Here is a 26,208-nt window from a genome sequence, read left to right on the forward strand (position 1 = left end):
CGGTGGGTGTGGCGATCCAGCCATGGGAGAGCCCGGCGAATGCAATCACGATCTTCAGGGCCTGGACACAAAGGTCTGAGCAATCTGCGGCATAGGTGGATACACTCTCAAACAGAGAAGAGGCAAGTTGGTGGGCTTGGGGGTCATTGATCGATCGATTGGTACACCGCTTGACGATCCAGCGGCTGGGTTCAAGTCTAGGCCATGCATGTCCGCGGGGTCCCAGTGCCGGTATCTACACAATATGGGGGAAAGGTGATATTGTCGTTTGACAACTATTGTGCCTTGTGCTCATAGGAGAGGTGAGTTTGTTAGTTGAACGACTGGGAGGGCCGAATCCCAACCCTGATGCATGGAGGATGTGTTTTACTGAGCCTCTGAGGGTAGGGAAACAGGTTGCTGAATGAGATCACGACACTGCTAACCCTATAGCACAGAAAGAGAGACCGTTACGTCGTGGTTCCTCAGGGCGTCGGCCAATTTTATATGTTACCGAGGATAATTACCGCTTTGGGAGCTAGGGTGCTGCCGTCAACTTCCCCAATACCCTTGCCAACCTTTTCTGACTCGGATACTCCACTGGGACTTCGCTATCAAGGATTACCTCAAGCGTGAGGCAGTACCTGGAGATTCGGGGAATCCCAGAGTTAGGGATGTGCACTACATTAGGGCGCCATTCACGCGACGTGCCCATCAAGGCCCAGGCTCATACTCGCTTCAACGGTATGTGTCCAAACTGGGTCTACCGAATATCGCCGGTAGGGTGTCTATAGGGGTACGGCTGGATAGCCCCGGCCTTTTGCGGCATCCTCCCCACAATCCCCCTGCTCTCCAGCTTTACCCCGCGAACCTCGTGGCGACCAATCAGCCTTGTGCGTTGCCGAGGGAGTCCCATTACCTCGGGCTGGTGGGGAACCCAGGTTGGGAGTATATCTATCAGTATATGTACCGTTTGGAGAACCCTTGCAGGTGCTCTGCTTTCTCCTTCCCAAGCTCCCCTTGCATCTCCTGAATCCAGTCCGTCCATCTAAAGAGACAGACTCCGTGGTCCAAGATGACACACTTCAACAAGTGAGTTGTGCCCTTGAACTACTTGGTTCTTGCTCTGCTGGATCCGACTAACCGTGTGACAGGCTCAACATCTACTCCATCCTCATCCTCTCTTTCGGCTCTTTCTTCTACGGCTATGACTCCGGTCTCACCACGTCCATCCTGGGATATCCCCAGTTCATATCCTATTTCAACCTCACCTCCAACACCATTGGAGCGTTGGGATCCTGTTACTATGCAGGCAGCTTCGTCGGTTCTTCGCTGAACTTCTGGCTCCCGGATCGATATGGCCGAAAGCCCACCATCTACATCGCCTGCGTTGTGTTAGTTTCTTGAATCTCCATCTTCGTGTGCAGGCGTTGCTGACATCCTACCAGCGCTATAGTGGGTGCCATCCTGCAGACTGCTGCCCAAAACATGACAATGCTTTTCGTCGGCCGTGTCATTGGCGGTATTGCTTCAGGTAAACAAGTGATCCTTTGTGAGGCTCATTCCTCGCTAACGATCAAAAGGCATTATCTTTGGCGTGTGCCCGATGTTTATGTCTGAGATTTCGCCACCAGAGTTCCGAGGCAGAGTTGGAGGTCTTTATAACTTGAACATCAACCTAGGCTATACACGTGGGTGTTTCCCCCGACCTCCATTGGCATTTCCCCGTTTACTAAACGATTTGTGCAAGTGACCGAATGGATGGGTCTCGGATTCAGTTATATCACCACTAATCTCGCCTTCCGGTTGTTCCTGGGTCTGCAACACGTTCCGCCTGTTCTAATGGCTGCGTGCACACCTCTGCTCCCGGAATCCCCCCGATTCCTCATCATGAGAGGGCGCTATGACGAGGCTCTGCAGGTCATTACGAGACTTCACGGCGCTCCCGGCCAGGACGACGACTTCTACATCCGTGAATTCAACCAGATCAAGGCACAGCACGAGCTCGAAGTCCGCGAACGCGTGGGTCTCAGCACCATTCTGCGCCGGCCCTCGTACCGCAAGCGAATGTTCATCGTGGTCTTCCAGTTCGCCTTTGCCATGTTCACCGGTATTATCCCGCTCCAGAATTATCAGTTCATCTTGTACACCTACCTCGGTGTGACCAACAAGATGGCACTTGTCATGGTCGGCGTCTGGGGCACTTGCGGTGTCATCTTCTCCACCATCGGTGCTCTGCTATTCGACAAGCTTGGCCGCAGGAAGTCTTTGCTTATATCTCTTTGGGTCCAATTCCTGGCGTCCATCGCTATGGTCATCTGTAAGTCTTTTTACGAAGATGTGTATCTGAGCTGCAGTGACTAACGAGGGTACTAGTCTGGGCACGATTCCAAGATTCCAACAACACCAACCTGCTCCTGGGTCGCTTTACTGTTGGCTTCATGTTCGTCTACCTTATTGGATACGCCTTTATCATGAACTCATTCGGTATGTCTCACCATTTTTTTTCCCATCAAGGACAATTGGCTAATAAACCCACAGGATACACCTACCCGTCGGAAATCATGCCAACGCCCATCCGAGCAGCAGGCAACGCCGTGGCCTTCTGCACCTTCAACGCCATCACCATCATGTTGGTCCAAGTCACGCCGATCGCCATCGAGAAGATCGCGTGGCGGTACTTCCTCATCTTCATCATCTGCGACGCCATCTTCATCGTTGTCGTGTACCTAGTGTATCCGGAGACGGTGGGCAAGACTCTGGAGGAAATTGCCGCCCTGTTTGGCGACGAGGTCGCGGTCGACATCCAGGAAGCGCACGATTACCCGGATGGCCTGGGTGGCGGGATCAAGGATGAGAAGATTGCCACCGAGGTCACCGAGGCTGAAAGAGTCGAGGACATTGATAGGAAGCCCTTGTAGAGTCCCGGGCGGGTGCCGTGGCTTAAAAGATTCAAGCTGTGTCGCCAGGTGTTCTTCTGAACAAAGCGAGAGTTGCTGCGGAATCTATATAGCCGAAATTCTGAAGACGATTTCGCTGCACTATTTTTCCACCAAAAGGTCCAACCACACTGCCTTCCTCCTCCCAGATTCCTAGATTCCTATATCCGCGTTTGAATTTTCGTTGCATTGGGTGCGAACTTGGTACCTGCATACTGCGCACCCTTGCTCCCCCAGATACCGATATGTACTCAGCAGCCGAGCCACCTACGCCCGGAGTTTGGATTTCCACGTGTCTCTCTAGGTACGTAAGTCCCACTCAAAGACCCCAGCATGTGTCGAGACGAGAACTCGGAATTCGAGTTTCCCCCCTCCCTCTTTGCGTTTACTACCACCACCATCACAACACCCCGTGGCATCCACGTGGGAATAATTAGCTGGGGTACTCGGGTATCCCAAAAGAGATAACGGTCGGGTATTCTTACTATTGCTGTAGCTGGGCCAAGAGCCTAAGAAGAGTTCGCGGGCGGCTTTGTTCCGTTGTTGAGAGTTATTAATAGCCGAGGATAGCTACCCCGAAACAGATAAGCGAGCACTTTGCGCGAGCCAGAGCTCTCAAGTTACAGGTAGAAGAGGACAGAACAATCAGCGCCGAAGACGAGAGGGATGTGGTTCAACGGTGAGGATATCATATTGAATTAAAAAAAAAAAAAAAATACTGCGGACGACGGCATTGCATAAAACTAGTTTTTAAAAAAAAAAACCCCCTCCTTTATGGTACTCGGTAGTTCATCCCTGCGCAGCCGCGGAGGCGACCTTTGGCTCGACAGTAGACCCCTCGACGGACTCGTGCAGCGGATCGTCATCGACGGGATCAACATCCTTGTGGATGAACTTTGGTTCCGAGAGGCCGTAGACGGTGATGAAAGCCATGCCGAGAAAGGCGCTGATGCAGGAGAAGACCAGGGCGACGATGCCGCGGGCGGTGAAGCCCGAGGGCAGGGGCGGCTGCTGGGTGTTCTGGCCTGCGAGGTCGAGCGGGTCCTGGACGTCGGCGGCGGCGTTGCCTTCAAAGGCGACGCCCGCGGCCTTGCACACGTCGTAGTGCTGCTGGGGGATGTGGTGCGTCTTTTGGATCTCCAGGGGCGCCTCGATCATCACCATGGCGAGCCCCTGCGCCAGATGCCAGTCGATGTGGCAGTGGAACATCCACACGCCGGGGTTGTCGGCCACGAAGCGGATCACGTAGTAGCCCTGGGGCGGCAGGACGAAGGTGTCGCGGCGGGCCGGGAACGCGGGAAACGCAGAGTGGTTGGCCGGGTCGAACGGGACCGGGTCACCCGCCAGGTAGTCGTAAAAGTGCTCGCCGTAGCCCGGGGCGCGGTCGATGACCTGGAAGTTGTGGCCGTGCAGGTGGAACGGGTGCGAGCCGCTGTCGGCGTTGTTGAGCACCAGCTGCACCACGTCGTTGTGCTTGAGCACCATCGGGTGCGTGTACTCGCCGTACACCTCCTGGTTGGTCGCCAGCGGCCCAGACGACATGACCGTGTAGAGCGTGGGCACCTTGGGCTGCGTGAAGGTGATGTCGTTCAGGAACGCGTAGCCGAAGCCGTTGCGTAGGTTGTCCATGATGACCGTCACGTTGATTTCAAAGTCCGGCTCCGGCAGTAGCGCCATATGGTCGTACGGCACCAGCGTGATGTCGTCAAAGGGCACGAGATCTGACGACGCGTCGACCTTCATCACCGCTTGCGGGTGCGCCGCCTCGGCGTTGTATTGGAGCCAGTTCGTGTTGTTCAGTTTGAGGTCCGGCGAGATCACGTCCAGCAGGTCCGAGTCGGCCACCGTCACTATCGGGTAGTTCTTGTCCGTGCTGTTCTTGGTCGTGAGCAGGATGCTGTACCGCTGGGCAACGGCGATGTACAGCGTGTCGGCCTCGGTGGGCTCCGTGTAGACGCCGTCGATCTCGACAATCTTGAACGTGTGGTCCTCGATATAGAAGAACTGTCCCACAAAGGCCCCGATGTTGATCAGCCGGATCAGGTACGTCGTGTCGGGCTTGATGGGCAGGCTGGAGTTTTGGGTGTCGTTGAACAGGAACGACTTGGGCACGGGTTCGGCGCCGGTGGGGTTGTAGAGCGACAGGAACCGGATGTCTTCGACAAAGTCGTGGTACCAGTCGCTGATGGTGATGGTGAACTCTTCGTCGTAGTCCTCGTTGAAGAATGCATCGTTGTCGTGCACAATCAGGGCCTGGCGGTAGCCGTCGGGGTAGCAGAAGTCGGTGTGGCAGTGGTACCAGTAGGTGCCGTTCTGGTTGATGGTGAAGTTGTACGTGAAACTGTATCCCGGCGGAATCGGGCACTGTGTCACCATCGACGGGCCATCCATGTTGCTCGTATCTGTCTGGAACATGCCGTGGAAATGAATGCTGGTGTTCTTGTCGCCGAGGCCATTGAACATGTTGACCACCAGCCGGTCGCCCTTGTCGACCTCGATGACGGGCAGCGGCCATTGTCCATTAATGCCAATGACCTTTCGCTCGGCCAGGCCATCTGGATTAGCCGTGACCCAGCTGACGTTGAAGTCGTATGTGACTGTTTTGGCCGTCGTCCAGCCGGTCAGCAGCAGGATCGCCAGAGACAGGAGCAGAGCCTGGACAGCCTTCGCCATGGCTGTAGGACTCTCTCGAAATCTCTGGACCGTGACGAGACTTGCTTGCTGGAAAGCTTGGGCAGAAGCTTAGAAGCTTTCCAGGTGGGCTTTTCAGACGATGAGCGCGAAAGTGATGGACGTTGCCCGTTCGTCCCAAAGGGAGCCAGTGTGGTTTTGAAGGCGGGAGGCACGTTTTTCTACATAGCTGCACCGCCAGTCACCACCAGTCCGGGATCATCCTAGGCGCTCGAAGCTGATGAACCTTTATGGGCAGCCCGATGCCGGCGAAGCCCCTCCATCGTGGGAGCGAACCACTATTCACCTGCTGTGCTCCTTCGTTTTGCTTGGAGAGAGCTCGCCTAGTCTCCGTGGAACAGCAGATTTTTTCTCTGCTCTCCCTTAGGGGCCCTAGGGGTCCGGCCAAAATGCCGGAGTGGTACCAGCAGCAGGGCTTTGGCCCAATCATATCAGATAGGGAGGAGTTGGGAGGAGTTATCAGATCAACTAGCGAGCCGGCTAGACGTGGCATCAAAGTTATCTGATGGTGCTTCAGGAGACTGTCCACCAATGCTTTGCGATGCTTCGTTCCACCGCCCATCCGAAGCATCCATACTATCCACCGTCCTCCACCGTGCTCCGCTGACGCCCGCCTCCCATGAGTCCATGACATCTGATTATCTTATCTTTTCTCGTTATCAGATGATCAATCACCCCAAAATCTACGAGTAGCTCCGTACGACGCTGCGGTGGTCATCCGAGACCCTCTTTTCTCCCTCCTGTCCCTACTGTGCCAATGCGCTGTCCAGCTCCTCCACGCCCCCGAACTTCGGCCAGCTCTACGGCTCTTGTAACTGTAAAATATCTGTGCTAATGCCCTTCCCATTGGGATCGACTTCGGTTGCTCCCTGAGCTTCCAAGCACAACTTCCTCTTGGTGTTACCTTCGCATAAGCTCTTGAAGCCTTTTCCTTTGCTCTGCAGGGTATACATAACATAGTTTTACCCTTCGAGGGTCTCCATCGTTCTTGCTATTACGCTCCCTCACACACACTTTGCAGCTTGGCAAACGATCCCCGTCTCCCTCAAGATGACCAACGTCTTCGGCGTCCAGGTCTTTTTCATTGTGTTCCGAGAATGTCTCGAGGCTGTCATCATCATCTCGGTGCTGCTATCCTTCCTGAAGCAGTGCCTGGGCCAGCCCTCCCAGGACCCGGTAATCTATAAACGCCTAAAACGACAGGTATGGGCGGGCTCTATGCTGGGCATCCTCATAGCCTTGATCATTGGGGGCGCATTTATCGGCGTTTTCTACGGCCTGGGCCACGACATCTGGGCCGAATCCGAAGATCTGTGGGAAGGCATCTTCTACCTCATCGCCAGCATCATCATCACCATCATGGGGCTGGCCATCCTGCGCATCAACAAGACAAAGGAGAAGTGGAGGGTCAAGATTGCACAGGCCCTGGTGGCAAAGACCGAACAACGCGACGCAGCCTCGAAGCTAGGCGAATGGGGCCGACGATACGCCATGTTCATTCTCCCCCTCATCACAACTCTCCGTGAGGGTCTCGAAGCTGTTGTCTTCGTTGGTGGTGTCTCCCTCGGGCTGCCAGCGACTTCCTTCCCTATTCCCGTCATCACCGGGATTCTGGCCGGCCTTCTCGTCGGCTACCTCATCTACCGTGGTGGTAACTACATGACCATCCAGTACTTCCTGATCGCCTCGACCTGTGTGCTCTACCTCATTGCCGCCGGCATGTTCTCCAAGTCGGTCTGGAGTCTGCAATTCCACCACTTCCAGCAGCAAGTTGGTAGCGATGTTGCCGAAGAAGGGGACGGCCCGGGCTCATACAACATTGACCAGACCGTTTGGCATGTGAACTGCTGCAACCCGGAACGCGACAATGGCTGGGATGTCTTCAATGCCATTCTCGGCTGGCAAAACAGCGCCACATACGGCTCCGTCATCTCTTACAATGTCTACTGGATCTTCATCATGATCGCCATCACCTTCATGCTGTATGAGGAACGGACCGGCACCCTGCCCCTCGAAAAGTCCTTCTTCCGCTTCCTCTCCAAGATCCCCGGCTTCAGGAGCTTTGCTACACATCACCTCAACAAACTTTCTGCGCCAAAGCAAAGTGCTGGACAAGTCATCGCCCAGGTGCAGAGCCACACTTTCACCCAGGGCCTCCAGAGGCCCCTGAGCGCCAAATAGAGCGGAGAGGGCAATTGGCCTACCTATTGCGGCTTTACGCGGTATGCGACCGTCAAATCAACAAGAAAAGGTGTTGCAAATGGAAATAAGCTCTCACATGATGAGCGTAGCGATTACAGATCGACGTTGGTGGTTTGCTGTGAGTAGTTTCGTTACAGCTTTTACCTAGTTTGACTTAATCAGAAAAACATGCAAATTCTGTCAATCCCGGATCCATGAAGGTGTTAGCTGAATAACCACGTAAAGTCGCTCCAATATCGGTCTGTAAAGGGCGTTTTTTGGTCAGTTGGCGGGACTTGGCTGTGGATGGAAAATGACCAGGACAAGCCTGTTGCTCTCCACAGAGGATGTGTTAGCAGCAAAATTTGTCCAAACAGTTGGCCCTTACACTATGCGGTTCGAGTGTTAGCTTCGAGCTTCAAGCCATGTGATTTCCACCTTCTTGCGTCGCGCTGAACCAGCCTAGGGCGAGCTAAGCAGCCAGAAGCTCCCGAACCTGGGAAGGGGACTGGCACCCTAGGTCGACGGCCAGGAGCGGAGTTCGCCAGGTGTGCCATCCTCTGCTTCCCACTCTGCTCGCTTCAGAGACCCTGCGTTCCCGGCCACATGCTCTGGCAGGCAGTGGAGCGTTCATCTCATCTGCCCACTCCCTCGCCTCAATGACACCCTTCGCACGGCCCAGACAATTATTATCTTATCTGATGATCGCCCCCTTTTCCGCTCAGCCTGCAGGAATTGACTTGGTGGCAAAGGATGCATTGGACCACTCAATGGAGCGACGCTGTATTGATCGGTCGATGTTCGAAACAGGGGTAGAGTGGCCTTCGCCACCCTTTCGCTCGTTTGTAGCGAAGAGACTCGCAGCGACAGCCTACAGTATGCCGTTGCGTTCGAGTATTGGTCGTCGCGGGCTCGGATTGGAAAAATAAAAGTACTAGTACACCGTGATGCGAAAGAGCTCTCTGTGCCTCGAATTCATGGGGATGACATGCCGAAGGAGGTACTTCCTAGTCTTCTAGCCATCGCAGGACCGAGTAGCAAGAGGCAAAGCCTACCTGAAGATTGTGGGTCTTCTCACAGCCAGAGCTCGAGCCATTCGGTAAACAGCATAAGCTTCTGGTAGTCGCTTTGTCCACTAGCAAAAAAAAATTGACAACAAAGCGTGGGGTCGCTTTCACGAATGTTTCGTATTTGCTGATGCCGGCGCGAGAGACCCAACGATAGACATATGTTAGCCCTTTTGGTCGTGAACTGCTGATCCGGAGTCTGACCATGGTCGAGTCGCACCATGAACATGAACCTTCCTGAGAAGTTCCGGGGACAGGTGGCGGAAGTTGCAAGGTCCTGCAAAACGATCTAGTGAAGCCGTTGTTTTCACAGACCGAAATCGGAGCGAGAGGCTTCTGATCATACCTGAGCAGTCTCATGATTGTTTTCCGTACTCAAAGCCCCGCCTCGGCGAATACCAGAGAAAGGAGCATGTTCGCTTAGCCCAAAATTCCTTTTACCATGCCGCGCAGTGAACTTCTGTCCCGTAGGCTTCGATAAATGACCGACAGTTTGTTCCATCCCAGAAAAGGCCCGGCTCCTAGGACGGGCATTCTGATCGGCGGTCGGTTCGTCCTCCCAGTGAGTCCGAGCGCACGATGAATTAGGTCCAAAACCTGAGATTGGTGGCCAAGCTCTCGATGGCTCGCCTCTAGCGCAAACAGGTTATTGATCTGACCACCGCATTCCTGGACTCCCTTTGTTTGTCGATCTATGTCTGATAACGCGGGATACTGCAGAGAGCAATTGTGGCGAAACGACATAGGTATGCTTGTACCTCTGCGGCAACTTCCCGTTCATTCGGCTTGGAGATCATTGATCAGACTGAGTAGGAGACAGGATGAGCGGATTCGCCTTCCGTCCTTGAATGCGTCCACGTATTCTCGGTAGATTGTGGAAGTGTATGCTGGCCCGTCCAAAGCTTTGTGATGCTCCATAGCAATTGTGCCATCAGTGTATTTATTCGCCAATTTGCGTACTTGCTTTTGTGGTTGGTTGGAAGCTGCACTCAAGGTGCAGCACTTGGTCGAGCAAGGAGCTATCAAGTTCATGCTAGGAATGACATGATCGCACACGATACCGCAAAGGCGTTTCGACGAGCTTCCCCCATTTATTTGCCGACTGACATGTGGACGCCGAATATTGTAATGCGAAGGGTAAGGAGGGACGGAGTACATAATTGCCTTTGATGAGATGGGATTGAGCCGGCCACTGGTTTACAGGCAGGATATTTGGTAAAGATATCAGTGGCCGAAATGACCACATAGAGTTCGAGCACGTGCTTTGGTACGTATCACGTGATAGGCTCTGGTTTGATCCCCGAAAGAGATAGAAAAGAGAATCATGATGGATTTTCTAATTACCGTACAGATGCTGTCTAGGACAGCACAGTACGTTGGCTCGAGACCATGGGCGCGATGAAGAAAGTTGAGGAAATGGTTGGTTGCAGGTATTGATTGGCTTCCAACACAGCAAGGTCCTCTTGTGATCCACATTTACCAGAGTCATTATTTGAAGACGGTCTTCTAACATCTTCGTCTTCTTCTTCCTGAAATTATCTTGACCAACGAATACGACGACATTGACCCTCCAGCTGCTGAATCGACGAAGAATTTCCACCATCAATCTCACCACACTGCTCCACCAACAATCCCTCCACAGCATTGATCGGATGACATCCTTGCATCCACTCGCATCGCTTTAGCAACCTCCTTTCTGTCAGTGCAATTCACTCTGCGCCAGATAACCAATATTCCTCCACCATGTCACTTAATCCTTCAGGACTACCTTCCGTTGGCGAACAACTCTTGTTTGTCGGCGGACTTGGCGGCATGATGTTCTTGGGAATCTTCGGTTTCGCAGCATTGGGTGCGTTGTCGGGTGCACTGCCGCTGGATAACGACTTGGAGGAAGAGGCACTTGCCAGGTTCCATTCTGCGCCACGAGTTCCTGGGCAATATCCATTGATGCCGAGTCCATATTTGGGTACTCTGGCAGGAATGTGTCGGAGATGTGGAAGTGGAGGCATTGTGATTCTACCGAGTCCATTCTTGAGTTCCTCGACAAGAGCTTGGTGTTGTGGTAGGAGAGCCTATGAAGGCTTCGGACGGGAAGCGAGACGCTTACAGCGGGCGAGACTGCAGGCAATGGCTGATGGCGAGCTTTTTGATCTTATGGAAGAAATTGTGCAAGAGTCGAAGAGAAGACGATCTGCGCGCAGTGATTTTGGCTGTTAATAAACAGCGTGGGAGAAACGATGACTCGTTCATGGCAGTTGTGCAGATGATGTGGACCATGTTTGCTGAGATATGTGGAAAAGTTGCATCCCACTGCGGTGAAGGCGACGAACAAGTTGCTTACTGTTTGTCATTAGCTGTGTACTCGAAATAGTTATCACTCGTCTCACCTGTGATCGCCGAACCTAACTCATCAAGAGAAAAGGGATTTCAGGGCGGGGGCTACCACACAGATGTTTGGAGCATTGAATGATGGCAGAACATCGTGTCTTTTCGGCGCCTTGTCATGTATCTGGGCTCGTGGGCCATGGTTGTGCAATGCCGATTGTTTCATGTCGTATGGCCAGAGTTGAATGCCATTGCTCTTGTGGTGACTTTGCTCTTGCTTCTAGGAGCCGCAGTGAAGGCCTTCGAACGAAGTAGGCGAACGCTCAAGCGGACATTTTATCATTACCACGCAAGAGAGTGGCATAGAACGCGCCCAGCTAAACAGTCTGAGTACATTTGGGAGGGAGCCGGTTTGGGATCCCCCAGTATCCTATATGGATCCTATCGTCTAAAGTTAACAGAAGTTGGTGTTGTGAATGAAGAGGAAGAAGAAAGATCAAAGTGCTGAGCCGAGGGTGAGCAAAGCGGCGGGCGGCTAATCAGATGGGGATGGGAGTATAGGTTTTTCGCAGGATACTATAGGTACCTAGGTACCTAAGGTAGGTAGGTACCCTCTGAGCTCGACTTTGAGCCTTGCACGTGACTGGGGCTTTGACGAGGCTGTGGCGGTCCCTGTGGCTTAAAAAGTGGTATGAGCTCTGAAACTCACTGGCCAATCATCATCCGCCCGAACGTCAATCGCAGTTTCGACAACCTTGAACCTTTGAACCTCCGTGCTCTTACAAGTCTCCCTCCCATCGACTCTCAACTCACTTGTCACGCGGCCCTCCACAATGTCGGTAGCACGCACAGCTTTCTCGCTCGCTAGGCGTGTGCCTATCTCAGCTGTCCGCGTCGCTCCCCGAACGTTCACCACCATCACAGCTCGCAGTACGTGCACCTGAACCCTCGAAGCTTTGAACAGTCCCCTCGGAGAAGCTATATCGACATGATCTACCTCAACGGAGCTCGCTTGACTGATCTGGATGTCTACAGGAGCAGGAAAATGGGATCCGAAGCCCGGCGATCCGGAGGCCAAACTCCTCCCATTTGAAGGTAAGGAGGATCCCCCACGACACTGTCTCAAGTGGAAGAACTCGTTGTTCTGGGGAAGATACACCTACGAGGAGTAACAACACGCTGACCTTGGGTGAACCTTTTTTTCTCCTGCAGAGATCAAAACCGAAGCAGATCTCCTCCCGCCCGGCGCCGCGCCCGGTACCGTGCCTACCGACCTCGAACAAGCCACCGGTCTGGAACGTCTGGAAATCCTGGGAAAGATGCAGGGCATTGATATCTTTGACATGTCGCCACTTCCGTCAGATAGAGTCGGTATGTGCTCCCTGAGAAGCAGCCCAGCTCGAGTGGAAATCGAGTTCAAAATCCATGTGATGGTTTAAAATTCCTGGGCGACGAAAAAGCTTACCAAAGATTGTGTGCTTGGTGTGACAGGCACGTTTGAGGATCCGATTGTTGTGAAATCAGCTGGGCCAGAGTACCAGGTCGGCTGCACCGGCTCTCCGGCTGATTCGCACGTCGTCAAATGGCTCGTGGTACGTCCCATCTTCTTCCCCTTCTATTTGGCTGGCACAGACTCGACTCGCTCGAAGACTCGCTATCCCCAACGCGCCAGATCATGACTAACAACCTATCCCTCTTTCCTCTCTGTGAAACAGATGTCCCGCACACGCCCCTTTGAGCGGTGCCTGGAATGCGGCAGCGTCTACAGAATGGACTACGTGGGAGCACCAGACTCGCACGACGACCATCACGGCGATCATGGACACGGACACGACCACCACCCCGCACACGAACCACCAAAGACCATGGCCGATTTCGTCAAGCCGGAGTACTGGTACCGATAAGCAGGTGGTTGTCGATAGTGGGTATCTGAAGCTGGTGCGGTCAGAGAAGAGGTAGCGGCGCCAGAAGGAGAAAGAGAAAAACTGTACATAAGGAGAATAGTTTTGCGGTGAGAGGGATCAATCAATGCGTTTCTTGCATCGAGAATGGTCATGGTATATGCTATGCTGTGCTATATGCTATGCAACTCCTCGTCTTTTTTTGGACGACTTCCCTTTTCCTTGCCCTCCACCACAGAGACTTTTTTCACCTTTCGACGATGTTTGTTCATTCAGTCGACGCCGTGGTACGCCCTAGCTCATGTATGAGATTCTCTACCTACTCTCGGACATCTTGACCTACTTCTTTCGCAGCGTGCTCCATACATTGACAAGGCAGTCCCCCTGTGCTATTCTTATCAAAGTCCAGATATTGCGAAATCCAGCCCGCTTCTGGGATACGCACTGCATGCAAGTACATTCCACCCGGGTGTGGACCTCTCCGTTGATTCTCTTCGCTCATGCCATGTCATGGTCTGGAGAATGCTGCTTCGTAGCCATCAAAGGGTTGATGGTAGTACATTCATTCGTCTAGTCGCTGCCCGTTTTCACCCCTGCTATGAACCATCAATTGCGTGGAATGGTTTGGCACGGTTTGATACATGAGGTAGCTGGCAAAGATCTTTGTGCGTAGGGTTCTCCAAATTGAGCCATGAAAGGTCAGTTAATAGTGTTTTGATGCAATGAAACATTCCAGACTCAAACAATTGTGCTGGCACCTATAATCGAGGCCGCCGTTCGTCGACACCACTGCCTGGTTCGAAATCTCCTGTTTATGTACCTGTTTAGCCTTATCGACGCCGCGATTTCTCGTTTGTTCCAGTGGTTTGTCGGTCATTTCGACGTGGAGCAACGAATTCCGGCTTTTCTCCTTGCCACTGGGAGCCATAGACATCGTCACTTGTGGGTGGATCGCCTTTAAGAGGACAGTGGCAGTAAGTTTCTGAGGGGACGTTTTAGCCTCCGTCTTCAGAACTGCGTGAACCGTCGATTTGTCTTGGAGGTGAAGGCGTGCAATGCGGCCGAGAAGTGCTGCGAGGTGTGGTTTCGAGAGTCGTCGACCCCAAAGCCTGTAACCAGAGGACGAGCATGATTTCAAACGAACAATCACCCAGCCATCGCCAGGTCAACTCTACCGGAACAAGCCAGATGTTCTTGGTCCTACACTTTGGGGCGTCTTGCGATGGTCAGGCACACAGCTGCTCGACCTTGTTGTCGTGGACTTTGTCTTGACAATTCCTTGTGCCCACTTGGTACTGCCTGAAAACCTGCACCCCAAATGACCCAGAATCTCCCCTTGAAGCTCGCTGATGGTGATGATGGAGGTCAGCCTGTAAAGCCCGCCAATCGCCACGATGCATCTTGATGCCATTGTTTTGACTAGTTCCTAGGTGTCTCGTCTTGACAAAAGAGGTGGCTCAAGGCAAATGGGAATGCCTTCTCAAAGGACAGGTAGATTGAAAGCAGAAGGTGGCTCTGTGTCTCTTTCTTCTCTTTTGTGATTGTGATGAGGCAGGATTGTTCGCGCATGAAATTGCCTTTTGAGTAGATGGACAGATGGCTGTTGCTCTGCAATTCTTCTAACAACAGCCGGTCCTGCATCCTTTGATCGTTCGCGCTTCCTTAGAATAAACACTCTCCTTTCACAACGGCGCCGTTCACTCAAACAGCCCGCCGCGACTGCCTTCAATGCGGGTCGTCCCAGCAAACGTGCCCGTAAGAAACGCATCTTCACCGTAGATCCTTCAAAAACTAAACCTGTTCGAAATGCCTTCCCCGAGCACAGCCATAGGTACCATACCGGCAGCTGCCACCTGAAAAACCCACACAGATTCAGCCGAACCCAGGATGTCTCCAGGCCAACAAAACCGGGGCAGCCGCAACAGCGGGAATCGACCATCCTCATCCGTAGGGTGGAACCAAGGAGTCAAGCAGGTACGCAAAAGACGATGGCCATTCGCCCGTAGCTAACACAGCCCCAGGAAACTGACACCATCCGACCTGGAGGATATGGCAACGACGCATATAGTGGCTTTGACAAGACTGGAGAGCGACCAAACCGACAAGGAGACAACTCTCGCAAGAAATCGTTTCGAGAGCGTATCAAGGACAAATGGAACAAACTTAAAGGTTCGATCGGCAGCAATAGGACAAACAAGATGGGGAAGGAGAGTCGGCAACAACGTGCTTGAGCACGCTTGATGTACTGTCCCTGACACTGGAAATTTGGCGAGAAACCTGGAGCATGACAGAAGTTGGCGCTGTGGATGGGCGGATCTTGGAGAGGACTAGCAGGTACACCTTGTGCGACAAGAATGTGTCCAAGGCTCAAGATCGAGAGTTAGCCTCGTGCGACTGCTGCGTGTAACAATACACAATTGCAGCCTACCTCAACCACGGCAGTCATAGATCCCTTCGCCATGCTCTTTCTGCTTTCGAGTTTATGTTCTCGAAAGAACTGTGGGTTGCAACAAGTGACTCGCCCCAGCGGACTTCGTCTGAGACCACGATATGCCAGCCAACGACCTCGAGAAGGGGGACCATACCGCCGGTGAGCGTTCGCAGGGTGTCACCAGTAAGTGCATCGGACACTTGTCCAGATAAGGAGGTAACTAAATAGATAGAGTGGGATTTGTTGCGCCGCCTCGGTATAAGATATTCTTCCGAGCAACACCAACATGATCATAAGGTTCTGGAGGAGGATGAAACCGATGTTCGCGCCCGTAAGCCACGCCGCAAAGCCATTAGAATATCTCTAAAGAGTCTCAGTCGAGTGCGCTGTCAAGGGATGGCCGAGGATAGCAACATTCGTTGACAGCGACCCGAACTTCATGATCTTTCGACGTTTCGGATTCCTGAGGACGAGGCTGCTGTTGTGGCATCAAGATGTCCTCCGAGAAATGGAGTCCAGGCTTGACTACCAGGACATGCAGGACGCCGCATCGCCAGGCACACGGCGCTATCTCTCGAACAGGGATGGCGACGATATGCGAACCCCAGCTGTCCGCAAGGTTTTGTTTCAGGAGCTTGATACGCAATTGAAAGCTTATGGTGTGTTCTTATTCCTTACCAGATTGACGCATTGAATGGACGGCTGAGTTGGCAGTAGATGACCTTTTGTCTCGGTCGGCAGCCATGTACCAGTGGCAAAGGCCTGACGAAGAGGACCGCGCGAGTATCGCCAATTTGATTTATAATGACGGAAGCCTCGCTCGAAGAGACAGGAGCTGGATCAGGAAGATCGATGACTTGATTGTTCTTGGTGGAGAACAAAACTCTACCTGGGTCCACGGTCTGGTCAGCCACCTCTTCACATGGACCAGCAGGTCCTTAGTCAGAGTACGAGACGGATTGTCTGCTGTTCTACCGAGAGTCAGGCTGACTTGGTAAAGTGCTTACTGCGCAGCAAAATCCAGGACCGGAAACTCGAAGGGTCAGCAATACATGTCCAGCTGTATGAGAGAAAGCGCTTCAACCGGGTAGTCGGATTTCTGTACACCATTGTCATTGTAGCCTTGATCATGTGTCCTGTCTTGGTCCTTTACAGGTTGCGACACCTGGATGGGTACGCACAGAACTTGTTGGCGTTTGCATTCACGATCGCCTTTGCCTTGCTCTGTTCGACTGCAACGGCCGCAAAGCAACACGAGATATTCGGGGTGACTGCAGCGTAAGTATGTTGATTGGTATCACATTCAGTAAACTGACCCTTGCAGCTACTGTGCGGTACTTGTAGTCTTTACTAACCAAAACACAAATGGCGACACGCAAGCGCCGACAACGATCCCACAGACGTCATCTTGAAGGGCATAGCAACTAACCAAACAGAAACTGTGATTTTTTTTTATCGAGTGTACGTTTGATCTGGTAGAGATCGCCAACAGCATCGATATTGGGAATGCAGCCACTAGTCCGTGTCGTATGCGCCAGCCGTTTCGGTTCGAATGCTATATATTGTGGTTCAGGAATTCGAGGTCCTTCCAGAGGTTCCATCTTAGCATGGGGGGCCTCGGACACAAATCGATTTGAGCCTTCCTTTGCAGATATTGGATTGGGTCTGGCAAACAAGATGAAATAGATCGACGTTCTCGATTTGTGTTTTTTGTGGTTGCAGGCGCCTATCGCAGCGTCAAAGGATGAAAGGATTTGGCTTGGTCTTGACGGGGGGATGTTTGGAGCTTGAGCATCTAGTCGTTGCTGGTGGTTGGATCCCAGGCGCAAGGAGCATAGGAGGTTGGGAAATCGAGACTCTTCATGTCTTCGTCATCAAGCTCGAAGTCATAGATAGCAGCATTCTCCTTGATTCTGGAAGGAGTCTCGCTCTTCGGCAATGGCACATAACCCTTCTGCAAGCTCCACCTGAGCAGTATCTGAGCCCATGTCTTTCCATGTTTCTCACTGAGCTGTTTTAGAACCGGTTCATTCGCACGCTGGCCGCGAACAATAGGGCAGTATGCTTCGATGACGACGTTACGCTTACGGCACCATTCCACGATGTCGTCGCGTGGAAGCCATGGATGGATTTCCCATTGACCGACGTCGATGGTGCCGCCGACACCAGAGGTCTTGATGTACTCTTCGAGTTCATTGAGGTGGTGTACACCATAGTTGGAGACGCCAATTGATCGAATTTTGCCAGCTTGTTGAGCTTCTGCAAGGGCTTTCCATGCTCCGCACCGGGCTTCCTTGCCGCCATGCGGAGAGTGGATGAGGTAAAGGTCAATGTAGTCGAGGCCGGTCTGAGCGAAGGATGATTCGATAGACTTCTTTGCCCCCTCGTAGCTCAGGCTTCTCGGTGGCACTTTGGTAGTGAAAAAGATGTCCTCTCGCTTCAGCCCAGAATTGCGAATGGCGTCGGCACACGGCTGCTCATTACGGTAGGCGCGTGCGGAATCAACATGCCGGTAGCCAACGCGAAAGGCTTCAAGTGTCACTTCTTCACACGATGCGGCAGGGGTTTGGTATACACCATAGCCTAAAACAGGAATCTCGTAGCCTGAGTTCATCCGGTACGCCGTGTTGATGTCGAATTTTGCGGGGATCTGGGTGGCCATTGTGCGTTTGTTCCTCTCAAACGGAGCCAAGGTACGGAGAATTGCTTGCTGGACACGAATGGTACGTCCGCTCAAAAGGGGCATTTGTAGTTTGTAAAAGGTTGATGAGGCGAGTTCATGAAGGTTATGATGATTGTAATGGTGGGTGGGTGTGGAGAGGAAAGAACTGATTATTATTCCATTGACGCGCGTATCTGTGAACAAGAGGCCTCGGTCTGACATGGGATTTTTCTCAGCGCCCAAGCGAAAGGTACTAAATATTGAGGTATTAACCCGGATATAGATCGAAGGCAGCGGCTAGCTGCGTTGGAGTTGTTACCACAAATTGCCCTTCGTTTCTCAAAGATGGATGCATCTATAAGACTTCGATGTCAAAGTAGATCAAATGAAGCGCTAGGCTCACCACCACCTGAACGCCCTTGTACCTCAACCTTGAAACATGCCCTCAGCTATGAATAAATCAAACCTCGACAAGTCTGCTAAACATTGGCAGAGCAAAGAAAAACGCTGCATGTTGTACATAGAAATGCTTCATGGCTGTGACGACGAATTCTCGCGCCAATCCTCGCCACTGTTCAACACCTTCCTTCCAGGTTCATCGAGCTGAGGGACATCATCCTCCTCATCCGACTCAAAAGTGTCATCTTCCAACATCGGATTGGTTTCGGGGGTCGAGGATTTTGATGTCCTTTTGCTTTTGTCATGGTCTTGCAGTGTGTCATCCGCCGAGACCGATATGCCTCGTGGACCCCAACGGTTGACATTCGGTTGTTGCGGCCGTCCATTGCTCTCCTCATCACCGACCTCCGGGTCTTGGTCTGGTGGTTGCCGAGCAGGATTGATGACCCTGTTGACTAACCAACCTTTCCGCAGGTCCTCTGCATCGACAATACCACCTCCCCTCAGCTTAACTCTTTGCCTTGTCCAGTAAACCCATGCGAAGTCGATGTAAAATGCTGTCTGAACGATACCAAAAATGACCGAAATGGCGTCCGGTTTAGCCGGGGTGAAAGCACGATAGATCCAATTCAGAAGGTAGAATGCCCGGTAGGAGCCTAGAGTGACGAGGTAGAAAGAGTCAATGACAGTAGGGACGGTGGTCTGTCGGAGGAGAAGGAGCTGTGGAAGAACGCAGACGGATTCAAGGATGATGGAAAACGTCCACAAGACTTCGGTGAATGTCGTTCGGCGCGGACCGTTAAAGGTCAAGCAGACTAGAGGAGCAGCAAGCATTGAAGCCGCGGTGGCATAAGCACCCCATTTCCAGGCCTTTTCTCGCTCACGTGTCCGAGCAAAGACTCTCGTCATCAGGATGATGATATAGATTGAAGACCAGATATAGAAATTTTTGAGGATGAAATTCCACCATGATGCCGAGGGAGGGACCCAGAAGAGGTCGAGGTAGCGGGTAACGAAGACAGCAATATAGAGGATCTGGGTCAGGAGAGAGACGCCTGTTTGCTCGTTAGTCGAGTTCGTCTGGAGGAGGACAGGCAGACTGTCCAATGGATCTGACCTTCGGCACTTTTGTTGGAATGAATGGCCCAAATGAGAATACACTTCGAGGCGGTATGGGAGACATCGCCCAGGATGCGGAAGATATTCATGTTCATGGCTGGCGAATCGACATGGCCAGACCGGCCAGACCGAGCAGACCGACTGTCGATTCAACTCGGGTAAAGGATCGTGATTTTAACAAAGCCACCCTCTCAGTCGAGAGTGTCAGGATCAAGCCAACAGCGCAATATTGCTCCTCCGAAATTGAATGGGTGTTGACTTGCGAGTGAGACGTTGCTAACTGCGCTGCCTGCGGGCGTGGAAACGCGGCTGCACGGGACTCGGAGAGGAACAACTTGAAGGCTGAGGCTGAAAGTCTTGGCCTGCGGAGCTGCCACCGAGCCACCTGCGCCGCCAGTTGGGGGCCAAATAGGCGCTCCTGGTTGCTGCTTTTACCTGCGCTCCTCCTTCTCCGAGTACCGAGTACTCCTCCTCCGTCCTCCGTGCTTTCTCCGCAACACGCAACACTTGCCTGCGATTGCGGAACAGCTGCGACACCACCTGGATCGCCTGTCAATGTCTGCTGACTCGATGGTGTTGTAGGTATGCGTCCAGGGCACCAGGAGACGCAGAACCTACCTATCCCTTCCCCAACGTTGCTGGCTGATGTTGGCTAGGACATGCCCATTCACGAAGCAGGATGGTGAAGCACCAGCTATCTTTCCCCTCGTCCTCTATCTTCCCAGTTTCCGTGCGGTTCTCTCCAGTCCAACTCGCGAGATCTCGGCAATCATGACCCGTCTGGAGGTTTCTGTTAAGAGTTCACGAACAGTGAAAGTGTGATATTGGTTCGGTTCCAGACGGCTAGCGTTGCTCAAGTACTGGGGATGACCGCTTTATTGACCCCCCAGGATTCCCCTTTGCGGCCAGATTCACCATCCTCCCGGGGAGCCGGCTGTGGCCTCCTCTAGTCCATTAGGCTTGTTTTGGTGGCTGGGGTTTCAACTTTTGCTGTTGTCGCGGTTAAGCGACCTGTGCACGCGTCCCCACCGACACTTGATCGTATCTCGATAATGCTAGTCACGACAACATCTTAAAGCACTGCAATTTCAACAACAATCTTTCTGAACCTGGTGACTTGTGCGAGTCCCCACTGGGAGGGAAACAAAACGCCCTTGGGTGGTAGCGAGCGAATACTTGCTTCGTTTCCTACGAGGGAACTAGATTTCCCCCAGTGCCAAATAGCTCTGCTCCCGGACCCAAAGCCACTCAATGGATGTGAAGGGACGTGCACACCCCGGCTACGCAAGCTCGATGGCGATAGGGCATCATGGCGAGAGAAATTCCCCGGGGCAAAATGCAATCAATCAAGGTAGGAATCAACGGTGTGCGGCAATCCCTGTCTCGGGGAGACTTTGCGGATCCTCGCTCCAGTCTGATATATTCCTCCCCTGCAAGACCACCTGCACGATACGGACGACCTTCAATAGTCAACGGCACCATTACTTGAAATTGCTCAAGTCCCCAGCTTCAGCCATTATTCCCTGTCGTTTTGGCCCCCTCGTGGTGTCGCAAGTGAGAAATAACCGCCCAGATGCTCTGGCGCTTGTTGGACCACACACAGCCTCCTTTCATTCGCCAACATCTACCCTAAGGCAGACTCCAGCACACGATGGAGTACTGGCTTTGGGGCTCGATCGACCCTCTCCCCTCCATTATTCAGAGCATTTTGCATGTGCATGAGCGACAAGAGGGACGGATGGCTAAGTGGCTTGCACTCGTTCAAGTACCCTGGTCCAGAGTGACATGGCCCGTGTGATCGAAATCTCTGGAAGACTGGTTGGCACGAAAGACCCCGCCTCAATATCCTCGTGCTCTTTTGCATTGGGGGACGTTTTTCTCTTTTCATTCCTGGTGCTGACTGGGGAAGTGGTATTCCCGTCCGCGGCGGGTATAGCTACGGGAGGCGGGAGTCTGTCCGAAGACCACTCTACCATCGGCTCAGCGATTTGGCTGCACGAACCCCATTGCCTATTCCCCATGCATTCGCGACCCTCTTTATCCGCATGCCCAAGAGGGTCCGGCCGGCCTAAACCTCATGTGCAAGCCCACTTGCAGCGGTACCAGCGGCTATTCCTCTGCTCAGAGTGATCGAACACCCTACACTTACCTTGACCAAAGCCAATAACTCCACTCTTACAAGGTCTTTATCTGGTCACATAGCTGCAAAGCCAACATCAAGTCTGCCTTCGCGTTTCGGGAAGGCGGACTGGGCACAATACTCTGCTCATTACCGGGGCCATATAATAGTCAGTTGAACAGGAAGACCGGAATGCCAGAGATTTAGAGCCACGCTTGTGCACGCTTTTCAGCCTCCAAACGTACGGCAGAAAGAAACCATCCGCAGTCTGGTTCGAATGCTTCGACACATTTACCTACAAGTCTCAGCTGTAACAGAGCACCTTGTAGCTGCCTCTGTTGACAGAACGATCCTTCGCTACTTTTGATGGCGCCCCCAGTTCTTCCTCTGCCGGGAGGAAGATCAGCCTCGCGGTCTCCACGAATGCAGAAATCACGCAATCCATTGCGGAGGGACAAAGTTCGTCAAGGCAAATTGATACGCAGCTGGACGGACGAAGAGGTCCGCTTGATGGCTCTACTTCTGCTCCCGACACTGACCGCTAACAGGAATCCTTTCTATTCCGAAGTCGGACACAGGGCCAGAAACTTCCCTACAAGCACATCGCCAACCGCTTGGATAAGACTGAGCTGGCGTGTCGTGTCCATTGGCACCACATGACAGTTGGTCGGAAAGGCCACCGCACCGAGGAATTTGACGATGACAATATCTCTGACAATAGTGACGGGTCATCGCCACCGACAGTACCGTCTTCAAGCCAGTTTGCAACGCACAGCGGCTCCAACAACGCCCAGCAAGAGGCTAACCTCCCGTACCGGATGTCACCACAACCCTGTACACTTCCGAGCTTCGAGACCTTCATTCGAGACACTTTCCACCAGCGCAGTACGTCGTCGCCAGGATCCTTAGTGGGTGGAGATGTGGACGATGGCACAAAAGAGGTACATCTGCCAAACAGTAACAGATCGTTACGGACACTCTCTGGGTCGTGGCTGAGAGACGTTGGAGCCACTAGCACATATCTCGAGCCTGTGGCTCGAGATCCACCCAATCAATTTGGTGTCCTTCAAACTCCATCCGATCGGCAGGGAAACCCTTCAACTTTGAGTCCTAAGCCCCTGTCTATTAGGCCTGCTGACCCTTCTCAGACACGAGGGGACGCGCTGAGACACTGAAGCGCTGACACAAGTCCGTCTTCGATCCTGGGAAAAGAATGAGGTTGTTCGATATAAATTGCCTTGGACCACTTTCCCACTTCAACGCCCGCCACGAATTTCCTTTTGCGTTTTGAGATGGCGACCTTCTTCATGCTTGTCAGTCGCCGATGGGCATGGTAGGGAATTTCGGCTACAGCATTGCGTCGATTGCTCTGGGAGCCGGGTGTCTGCAACGTACCTGTTCAAGTTTGCAGGTTTCCCAAGTGCAAGATGCGAAGGGGAGGGTTTTTCTGATAGACCTGTCGAGGGTTCTGCTTCGAAAGAGACTTCAATTACAACATTGAGTTTGATTTCTCGGCTCGTTCTCTCCTAGCCTGATCGAGGTACCTCAAAACTTTCTCCAGGCTTCCTTGTCCGCGCGTCCATTTACCTGAGAATACGAAAGCTTATTCACAACACGAGGCTCTATCAGCAGACGGACTATGGTCTCAACCCACTTCGCTTAACGGAGGAACTCAAAAGCCCGGCGAGCTATGACTTGATTTCTGGTCACATTCCGAACCTCGGACAAGCGGACGAGGGAAGGACGTAGGACGATGGCGACTGGTAGGACCTGTTCTCCACAGAGATAGAGCAAGAGGAGGATTTCTCAGAAATCGACGTTAGCTAAGATCGAGGTGCTTATGATATCCCTTCATTAAGGAAATCGCAACCCATATCAAATTCTGGTATCCGGTAGACGAGCTAAAGAAAGCGTCGAGACTCCCTAGACTCAATGGAAAATGATTGCGGAATCGATGGACCAACTACGAGGTATACGAGGCCCAATCAAAAGGACACCATTCTGTTGTTAACTTGTTAGGACTCTGCCACGACGGGCATTGACTCGCCTGCTAAACGCCCGCATTATGGCCGGTTGAATATGTTCCTCCGTGTCAAAGCCCCTCCAACACCTAACACGCCAATAAGGCTTCTGAAGCGCATGAAAGGTTGGGGGCTGAGGAATTCCGAGTCCGCGTCGGCCGAACCCCTCGACAAGTGGGCGGATGAAGCTACATCTACCGAAAATGGATAACCTGGCTCGCGATCCCACAGACCTTCCTCTACGCGTAGTTGTGCCGACAGAGTGAGTGTCACCCAGAGTGTTATCAGGTTGCCTGATGACAAATCGTGAGCCCCGGCACCTGTGGGTTACCTCATAGCACCACCAACGGCACTTCACAAGGTTCAGTCCACTCTGCACAACTGTGGGTGCATAAGCCCCGAGGTCAACCTATAAGATGGGCATCGACCAAGACTTATACCGGGTCAAATGTCTATATAGACAGGTCGAAAAGGTGGACAGGTCTATTCACATCTCTTCTCCTAGAGACATCTGGAGTGAAGCCCTTTGACGTCAGGACTTCCCCTCGCGAATTCTGCCTGATTCTTATCTCCACATACTAGCACCGGCAGTAACAAGCTCGCTAGGTATCAACTGGCGCCGCGCTTCATATATATTTGAGGGGAACTCCGTCGACGGACACTGCTAACAAAAGCACCCTCATACAACCGTCACTAAACATGGCATCCTCGGGCATCAAAGTCGTCTTCGGCACCGCTTCTTTTGGCAACCGTGACCCGTGGATTGCTGAGGACTACCTCAACAAGTCGCTCTCGATTCTCTCAGCTCACGGCTGCAAGGTTCTTGACACCGCCCAGCTCTATGGCGAGTCCGAGAAGCGACTTGGCGAGATCAAGGCCGGAGAAAAGTTCATTATTGATACGAAGTGGATGGGCGGATGGCAGCCGGGCTGGGCCACCAAGGAAAACATTATCAACTCGGCCAAGCAGAGCATAGAGAAACTGGGAGTCAAGGAGGTGAGTTAGCGCCCTCTCCTTGGCCATCGGACAATTCGTCTGTTGCATCTAAAGGGATTCCGAGGCGACCAGTGGCTTCGTCGTCAATACTTCCTTTCCCACGTGGATGATGTAGAGAAACCAGTGATCCAACACAGAATGCTCGCGACTTCTCTCACTGCTGTGCACCAACATGGACTGACTGCCTCCACAGGTCGACATCTTCTATATCCACTGCCCTGACGCGTCCACGCCCCTCGAAGATACTCTTGCAGGCGTCCAGGAGGTTTACAAGACCGGGGTATTCAAGCGCTTCGGCCTGTCCAACTACTCTCCTGCCGACGTGCAGAAGGCCTACGACATCTGCAAAGCCAACAACTATGTCCTCCCCACCGCCTACCAGGGCAACTACTCTCCTGTGGCACGCCGACAGGAGACCGAGCTCTTCCCCACGCTGAGGAAATTAGGCATCGCGTTCTACGCCTATTCGCCGCTTGCTGGTGGATTCCTCACCAAGACCGCTCAGCAGATCGAAGAGGGCGCGGGCCGCTTCGGCAAAGAGGCCCTTGGGGGTATGTACCGGCAAATGTACATGAAGCCGTCTTACCTTGAAGCTCTTTCCAAGTGGGAGCAGATTGCCAATGAGGAAGGTTGTTCACGCGCGGAGCTGGCCTACCGATGGGTTACTTACAACTGCCCTTTGAAGCCAGAACATGGGGACGCCATCATTGTGGGTGCAAGCACGAACGAACAGCTCGAGCAGACGTTGACAGGGATTGAGAAAGGACCCCTGAGCAGCAAGGCTTGTGAGGGCATTGACAAGATTTGGGAGTCGATCAAACACGAGGCGCCTTTGGACAACTTCACTCGCTAAGTATTGTGACCGAGATAGTTACTCTCTGGTGGAAGTCGAGTCGAGGGGCAAGGGAGGATTGTCGTCGTTGACGAGACTATGATGAGGCGTCGATGGATCTGCTTGAGAAAGGGTAGAGGTTTGGGGGATCGCATGCTGTACCGGCGCGATAGGAAGAAAGGAAAGAGCTGATACTGTCCGGTCTTTAGGTAGATCGAGAGACAATGAAACAATTGAACTGTACCTGATTGATCTTGATTGCAGACCGTTTGGACCTACAACGTACCTGGTAGATTAATGGCGCAGGGATTGGGAGAGACATACGAGGGGCATAGACAGCGTTTGCGCCCCTCACCGCTTGACCGCTACAAGGCGCGGTGCGTCGGTGCGACGGTGCGACGAATGACGTGCTTCTCGAACTCACCCACTACCAGCCGCTGCATGCAACCCTCAGTTCCTGCAGGGCCCTACATGTAATGTTAGCCTCCAACAAACTCGATTCGCTCTCTTCCCACCAGTGCCACGAGACTTGGTCCCGCGCTTACA

The 26,208-nt window shown here is 52.8% G+C and overlaps 11 protein-coding genes across 11 annotated transcripts; 7 read left to right on the top strand and 4 right to left on the bottom strand.

Moving 5' to 3' along the window:
- Positions 1 to 1,054: 1,054 nt before the first annotated feature.
- Positions 1,055 to 2,900, top strand: Z520_11588 (uncharacterized protein; the record flags this gene model as incomplete). Its single annotated transcript, XM_016782076.1, has 7 exons — positions 1,055 to 1,071; positions 1,134 to 1,373; positions 1,428 to 1,513; positions 1,563 to 1,670; positions 1,730 to 2,299; positions 2,356 to 2,466; positions 2,521 to 2,900. The coding sequence occupies 7 exons, from the start codon at positions 1,055 to 1,057 to the stop codon at positions 2,898 to 2,900; spliced, it is 1,512 nt and encodes a 503-aa protein (XP_016626859.1).
- Positions 2,901 to 3,707: 807 nt separating this feature from the next.
- On the bottom strand, positions 3,708 to 5,591 carry Z520_11589 (uncharacterized protein; the record flags this gene model as incomplete). The annotated part of the gene is made up of 1 exon (XM_016782077.1): positions 3,708 to 5,591. The coding sequence occupies one exon, from the start codon at positions 5,589 to 5,591 to the stop codon at positions 3,708 to 3,710; it is 1,884 nt and encodes a 627-aa protein (XP_016626860.1).
- Positions 5,592 to 6,659: 1,068 nt separating this feature from the next.
- Positions 6,660 to 7,790, top strand: Z520_11590 (uncharacterized protein; the record flags this gene model as incomplete). The annotated part of the gene is made up of 1 exon (XM_016782078.1): positions 6,660 to 7,790. The coding sequence occupies one exon, from the start codon at positions 6,660 to 6,662 to the stop codon at positions 7,788 to 7,790; it is 1,131 nt and encodes a 376-aa protein (XP_016626861.1).
- A 2,776-nt stretch (positions 7,791 to 10,566) lies between these two features.
- Positions 10,567 to 10,866, bottom strand: Z520_11591 (uncharacterized protein; the record flags this gene model as incomplete). The annotated part of the gene is made up of 1 exon (XM_016782079.1): positions 10,567 to 10,866. The coding sequence occupies one exon, from the start codon at positions 10,864 to 10,866 to the stop codon at positions 10,567 to 10,569; it is 300 nt and encodes a 99-aa protein (XP_016626862.1).
- A 1,149-nt stretch (positions 10,867 to 12,015) lies between these two features.
- On the top strand, positions 12,016 to 13,086 carry Z520_11592 (uncharacterized protein; the record flags this gene model as incomplete). The annotated part of the gene is made up of 5 exons (XM_016782080.1): positions 12,016 to 12,112; positions 12,218 to 12,277; positions 12,395 to 12,553; positions 12,674 to 12,774; positions 12,898 to 13,086. 5 exons carry the CDS (start codon positions 12,016 to 12,018, stop codon positions 13,084 to 13,086), a joined length of 606 nt encoding a protein of 201 aa, XP_016626863.1.
- Positions 13,087 to 14,970: 1,884 nt separating this feature from the next.
- Positions 14,971 to 15,314, top strand: Z520_11593 (uncharacterized protein; the record flags this gene model as incomplete). The annotated part of the gene is made up of 2 exons (XM_016782081.1): positions 14,971 to 15,057; positions 15,105 to 15,314. The coding sequence occupies 2 exons, from the start codon at positions 14,971 to 14,973 to the stop codon at positions 15,312 to 15,314; spliced, it is 297 nt and encodes a 98-aa protein (XP_016626864.1).
- Positions 15,315 to 15,633: 319 nt separating this feature from the next.
- Positions 15,634 to 16,926, top strand: Z520_11594 (uncharacterized protein; the record flags this gene model as incomplete). Its single annotated transcript, XM_016782082.1, has 6 exons — positions 15,634 to 15,697; positions 15,747 to 15,845; positions 15,892 to 16,173; positions 16,229 to 16,461; positions 16,515 to 16,792; positions 16,839 to 16,926. 6 exons carry the CDS (start codon positions 15,634 to 15,636, stop codon positions 16,924 to 16,926), a joined length of 1,044 nt encoding a protein of 347 aa, XP_016626865.1.
- A 383-nt stretch (positions 16,927 to 17,309) lies between these two features.
- Positions 17,310 to 18,176, bottom strand: Z520_11595 (uncharacterized protein; the record flags this gene model as incomplete). Its single annotated transcript, XM_016782083.1, has 1 exon — positions 17,310 to 18,176. One exon carries the CDS (start codon positions 18,174 to 18,176, stop codon positions 17,310 to 17,312), a length of 867 nt encoding a protein of 288 aa, XP_016626866.1.
- Positions 18,177 to 18,707: 531 nt separating this feature from the next.
- Z520_11596 (uncharacterized protein) lies at positions 18,708 to 19,789 on the bottom strand (the record flags this gene model as incomplete). Its single annotated transcript, XM_016782084.1, has 2 exons — positions 18,708 to 19,630; positions 19,693 to 19,789. The coding sequence occupies 2 exons, from the start codon at positions 19,787 to 19,789 to the stop codon at positions 18,708 to 18,710; spliced, it is 1,020 nt and encodes a 339-aa protein (XP_016626867.1).
- Positions 19,790 to 22,469: 2,680 nt separating this feature from the next.
- On the top strand, positions 22,470 to 22,988 carry Z520_11597 (uncharacterized protein; the record flags this gene model as incomplete). Its single annotated transcript, XM_016782085.1, has 1 exon — positions 22,470 to 22,988. One exon carries the CDS (start codon positions 22,470 to 22,472, stop codon positions 22,986 to 22,988), a length of 519 nt encoding a protein of 172 aa, XP_016626868.1.
- Positions 22,989 to 24,533: 1,545 nt separating this feature from the next.
- Z520_11598 (uncharacterized protein) lies at positions 24,534 to 25,683 on the top strand (the record flags this gene model as incomplete). Its single annotated transcript, XM_016782086.1, has 2 exons — positions 24,534 to 24,830; positions 25,024 to 25,683. 2 exons carry the CDS (start codon positions 24,534 to 24,536, stop codon positions 25,681 to 25,683), a joined length of 957 nt encoding a protein of 318 aa, XP_016626869.1.
- Positions 25,684 to 26,208: the final 525 nt, after the last annotated feature.

This window comes from Fonsecaea multimorphosa (genome assembly GCF_000836435.1).
Source record: "Fonsecaea multimorphosa CBS 102226 unplaced genomic scaffold supercont1.40, whole genome shotgun sequence".
Lineage (NCBI taxonomy): Eukaryota > Fungi > Ascomycota > Eurotiomycetes > Chaetothyriales > Herpotrichiellaceae > Fonsecaea > Fonsecaea multimorphosa.